Below are 5,268 nucleotides of genomic sequence, written 5' to 3'. Positions count from 1 at the left end.
CACATACTTAACCTGGAGCTCACGAGCTTGCACAGGTGACACAGGGGCACTGCCTCTAGGACGTGTTTTCTCACCAGTGCAGCCACGTGCTGAGTAATAAGTGATCCCACTACACATGTACATCCATGACAAGTTGTGTGCTCTCCCTCTGGTCCTGCGTGGAAGGGACAGAATCCAACCTACTGCTACCCTGAGATTTTACCTACTCCTAAAGATTTTTCCTCCCTCCCTACCTTGGTCTGAGCAGGAGGAGGGCTGTTCCACCTGCTCTGATACCTCTGGGAAGGCTGACTGGGTGTCTGTTGACAGGTTCTCAGTGTGGGCTGAGGTGAGCAAAGGCTCCAAGGGCTCCTGCCTCTAGCAAAGCTGTCATTCCGCTGGGGGCACTGCTTGGAAAGTGCAGTGGCTGTGGTGGTCTTAGCAATTGAGGAGCAGCCCTGGGTGCCATTCCTGGTCTGGGCCGCAAGAGGCGAAGGTGCGACTTCCTAGTTTCTAGAGCAGTGGTTCTCTACCTTGGCTGCACATTAGAATCACGTGGGAATCTTTAACATCCTGATTTCTGGGCCTCATCCTCCAGAAATTCTGTTTCTTTGTTATGGGGCGAGGCCACATTAGTAACAAACAGAATTTCCGGAGGATGAGGCCCAGAAATCAGGATGTTAAAGATTCCCAGGTGATTCTAATGTGCAGCCAAGGTAGAGAACCACTGTTCTAGAGCAAGAGGGCGCCAGATGTCAGAACTCGTGGGAGGCCCCAGTCTCTATTTGCGTTTCCTTCCTGGGTTGTGACTGTGTACAGATGCATTCACAAAGGGATGGGCTATAAGGCTCCATTACCAACAGCATCTGATTAATCATTTAAAATGTCTGAGCTGAGCAAGTAAAGGTTTCAGATTCCAGGAAGGAGCTGACTAAGGAGCCTTCAGCTGAAAAGGCCTCTGCTCACATTTCTTGTGAGTCATCCCTGCCCTGGCCCCTATGTGGCCTGGAACTCCTACTGCCTGCCCAGAACCAGGTTTTGTGAACGTCACCTTTGCGGTTGCACACTACAGTAGTCCTAGAACTTGGGCTGCGGGTTTGTGTCTGGCTAGGTTGTAGTAGGCGGGTGGCCCTGTAGAAGACCCCAGGGCTTGGTGGGCAGGCAGTTTGGCACAGGGGCTGTAGGCCTTCAAGCATCTTTTTCTATTTACTCTGCCTCCAGCACAGAGGCAAGAGGGTGAGAGCCTTTGACAGAAGCTGCTCTGCACCCAAGACTAGTCTGTGCCTTTCTGACCTAGTCTGGGCCTCTGGGTCAAAACTCTATGCTCATATCCATCCCCCTGGGCTGGGGCTGAAAACACTGAGGGTTGGTGCCGAAGGGCTGGTTGGGCTGAACCTGGTCTCCAATTCAGCTGCAGTTTTCTAGGAATAGAGTCCCTTCAATGCCTGGGTCCGGGGCACAGGCTTCTGGCACTGGCTGGGCAGGGTGGTCTTGGCTACCAAACCACTGGACAGCGAATAGGAGGGTTAGCCTTTTGGCTGATGTGTATGTAAACAGATTGGCCCTACCCTTCCTTGTCCCCAAGCTGTCCACAGGGGGGCACTTGATCTCCAAGGAGCTCAATCTGAGCAGCCCCTGCTGGCACCAGAACCTCTCCCTGTACCTGGGCACTGACTGCTGAACTGCCTGCTCACAACCCCTGCTGCTTTTTGACCCTCCCTCCCCGCCCCCTCCTTTTTTTAAACCTTTTATTTTCAAATAACTTTACGCTTACATAAGAGTTACAGAAATGGCAGTTTCTGTATACCGTTCACCCAGCTTCTTCTAATGTTTAACATCTAACATAGCCATAGTTCTGCCCCTTTTTCGTCCTGCATGCCAGAAGAGACCAGTGGCCAGGAAGGCCATGTGGCCTGGGTAGGGAATACGTACACTGGCATCACCTGCACCTCAGCCCCTGCTGTAACCAATGCCGCTAGTGACTTCAGTGCACATGCGTCCCCTGGCTTCGAGTACCCAGGGTGGGTCTCCTGGCCCAGGACTCAGGCAGCAGGGGCTGCACACTGGCAGGTCAACCAGGGCGGCAGTGCAGCGCTCAGTCATCCATTGGGTGGCAGGGATGGGGACGAGTGGAAGGTGAGGAGCAGTGGTGTCCCGGGGCAGACTAGGCCATGCAGCTCAGTGCAGCAGGCACCCTCGGACCCTCCACGTAGGTAAGGCATCTAGGAAGACACAGATGTAAAATATGCCATTTCTGGGCCCACAGTGGGTACACTATGAGGAACTGTGAGGTCTTCCTCAGAGCAAGTCACTTTTACCTCCACACCTGCCCTGGCCCCCATGGACTCTCCCACCACCCCATCTTCTGGACAGTTTGGGGGCAGAGATTCTGTTCTCGGCTAATGGAAAGGAAAAAGTCACAAGGGCTTTGGAAGACTTGGTGCTCCAGAAAATAAGTGATTCGGGTTTCTAAGGTATGTACAGCACTAACCACCCCTGTGGAGGCCGACGCAGCCGTCTGGTCTAAGTCCTCTGTGTTACAGCCAGACTGGTTATTTCTGACTTCTGTGGACAGCGTCTGGGAGTAATGAGCACAGAGTACTTCCCGCCCCAGGTTTCGGAGTATGTCCTGTGAAATACACCCTGGCAAGGACAAACGGAACTAAAGGAGAAAGTGACACAGGAAGTGAGACGGGACATTTTTGTGTTCCCGACTAAGCTTCCTGTGGTTCAGTGGTTCTGACAGGACAGAAGCGGTGAGGACAGGGTTGGGAAGACTGAGTGGCACTGTGTATGCAAGGCCTCAGCACTGGTCCCGGCATCTGTGAACACCTCAGTAAATGGCAGCTTAAGAGAAACAGCGGGCCTTTCACATGGCAACCCAACCTTGGGCTGGGTCTCAGGCCTGGATCTGCAGGCTACTTCTAGAGCTGGCGGGGAGGGGGCCTTTCTATCCCGGGGCAGCAGAGCCAGTGCAACTACAGGAAGGGATTATTCAAGGGGTTCCACAGCCAATTGTGTCCTCAGTCTCCCTGTCATCTAGGTAGATGGCAGGTGACACCTTGCTGCAGTGACTTGAGTCTGGAGTGCCCGGGCCTTCAGTGGGTAGGGTGGGCTCTGACTGGTGTGAGAGAGGACTGCCCTGGAGCCCATTCACTCCTACTCCCTTTTCTATCCTAGTTGGACCTGGACAGGCCTAGCTTGTCAAAGGCCTGAGTTCAGATCCTGTCCCTGCCTGGTCATGTGTGTTTGAACAAGAAACTTAAGCTCTGTAAACCTAGAGTTCCTTACATGTGAAATAGGAATGATGGAAAATCTATCTCAAGGTTACTGTTGGGACTAAGGTGACACACCTTTATCGGGCCTCAGAACAAATGGGTTATCTTCTCTTCAACTAAGCTTTCCTGGTGATGAGCCTTGTGTCCCAAACCCTGAACAACTTCACCTGTGATGCTGAGTGGGGCCAAATGAAAGCACACTGAGATTAAGAGAAGGGAAGGGGATATCTCGGTGGAGGGCCACTGATACAATGGGAGAACTTGGAAAGCTCACTACTAACCCGGCATATTCTAGCTACTATACTAGGCTCCAGAGAGAGGAAGTTACCCGGAGAGGAGATATAAAAATAGATACGCAAAAAATAGAACTGAAAGAAGATTGCCAAAGGACTGGTTTAACTTACAAGATTCATGAACTTTCAGAAAGTTTAAAATCCTAACTGCCTGTAACTAAGTCTGATGGTGGTGGTTTTGAGATTTTTCTTAAAAGTGGCCCAGATTCTCTGAGGCCACAGAAGACCAGCATTTTAAGGACGTCCTTACGGGAAGGGAGGCCGCAAATCAGTTGGGGTCCTTCTTGACCTATGGGTTTGTTTTGCACTCAAATCTCTTAACAGAGCACTTAGTCCTGGCAGGGCTTCGATTTCCAACTCCATTCTGAGAAAAAGGAAGCATGTTAGGCTCCGGGCGTTGCTCCCACTAGACCAGGTTTTCCTCCCTGCCTTCCATGGTGTCGTGTGAAAGTTTAGAGGTCGGGGCACATTCTGATACTGTTCATTGCCCAGGTATGAAAAACTAAGATTCTTGGTTATTCTTTTAGGGACTAAAGCACCTTTCTAGGAGATTTTGGTTATTCTGTCTTTTGGGAAAGAGCTTAGTTGTATCTAAAGAAACATTCCCCCAGACATCTATAGGGTACAGGACATACTAATAGTGTTGCTTGGTTTATAAACCAAGTTGGGTCAGCCAACACCGGCCAGATCGCAAAGGACATTTCTTATCTAAATTCTGGCTGCCTTGGTGCCAGGCAGCAGTATAGGTTCCCTAGTGCCTGTCCCTGCAGGAATCAGTGTCCGGAGGAGGAGGGGAAGTAGCTGAGGAGCTCAGCCCCTCCCTCCCTCCATTATCCACAACGGCGTAAGCAAAGGCACCTGGTCTGGGAGGCATGGGCTCTGTAGGGCCCAAAGTTTGTGCTGTTCATTCTCACCCTCTCCCCTCTCTCCACTCCAGTGTACGTGGTAGAAGACCAAAGAAGGGATGACCTGGGCACATCCTCCTGCCTCACAGCCTGCTGGACTGCTCTCTGTTGTTGCTGTCTCTGGGACATGCTCACCTGACCGGCCTGTCCCTGCTGTCCTGCCAGCTCTTCTGCCACCTCCAACAGGTGTGCCTGCCCCATCTCTTCTGATTGACTAGCTCTGCACAGACACTTCTACCTTCAACACAGTGGGATTCTAGATTCTGATGTTTAATCCAGTGACTTTATCTTTCTAATGTTCAAAATTCATTTCCTATTGGCCTTTCACAAATGTGCTAAATGACTTCCCTTTTATTTTTTTTGGCCAAAGGCTTAGTTATGAAATATATATTTATAATTTTTAAAGTATACAATTTAAGGTGGTGGCATAATGTAACATATCACTGAATGATTTCTTTGCTAACACCCTGTATGTTTCAATAAATTTGTCTAAACTTCAACTGTCTGAATTATTCCAGGTAAAATTTAAGCTGTGGGTATCTCAGCTAGTGGCCGCTGTCCATTATATGATGAGGGGCATATTTACCTTTTCATTCTGGCTGCAATATGAGCAGGGTGGGTGTTATTAGGAAACTAGGTCTGAGGCTGGGGCCTTCAGTCAGATCATGGGGCCCTCACCAACCTAGCATTTTCTCCTTAGTCCCATTCAAAGACGGGCTCACCAATAAGCCAGATCCACTTTTACCCAGAGCCTAGGAAAGGGCCTCTTGGTAGCTATGGGCTGTCTCTGGCAGGAAAGAGAACAGGAGTCCA

At 50.5% G+C, this 5,268-nt stretch overlaps 1 protein-coding gene across 1 annotated transcript in view; it reads left to right on the top strand.

Moving 5' to 3' along the window:
* CYSTM1 (cysteine rich transmembrane module containing 1) overlaps positions 1-4,955 on the top strand; it is a 36,719-nt gene extending 31,764 nt beyond the window's left edge. Inside the window, exon 3 of the mRNA XM_015569621.1 lies at positions 4,488-4,955. Within this exon, the coding sequence (XP_015425107.1) occupies positions 4,488-4,594 (107 nt within the window). The 3' untranslated portion in view covers positions 4,595-4,955. The remainder of the gene's footprint in view (positions 1-4,487) is intronic.
* The last annotated feature ends 313 nt before the right edge of the window (positions 4,956-5,268 follow it).

This window comes from Myotis davidii, unplaced genomic scaffold, assembly GCF_000327345.1.
Source record: "Myotis davidii unplaced genomic scaffold, ASM32734v1 scaffold545, whole genome shotgun sequence".
Taxonomy (NCBI): Eukaryota; Metazoa; Chordata; class Mammalia; order Chiroptera; family Vespertilionidae; genus Myotis; species Myotis davidii.
Note: the sequence above shows the minus strand (reverse complement) of the source record. Positions and strands in the feature narration are given on the sequence as shown.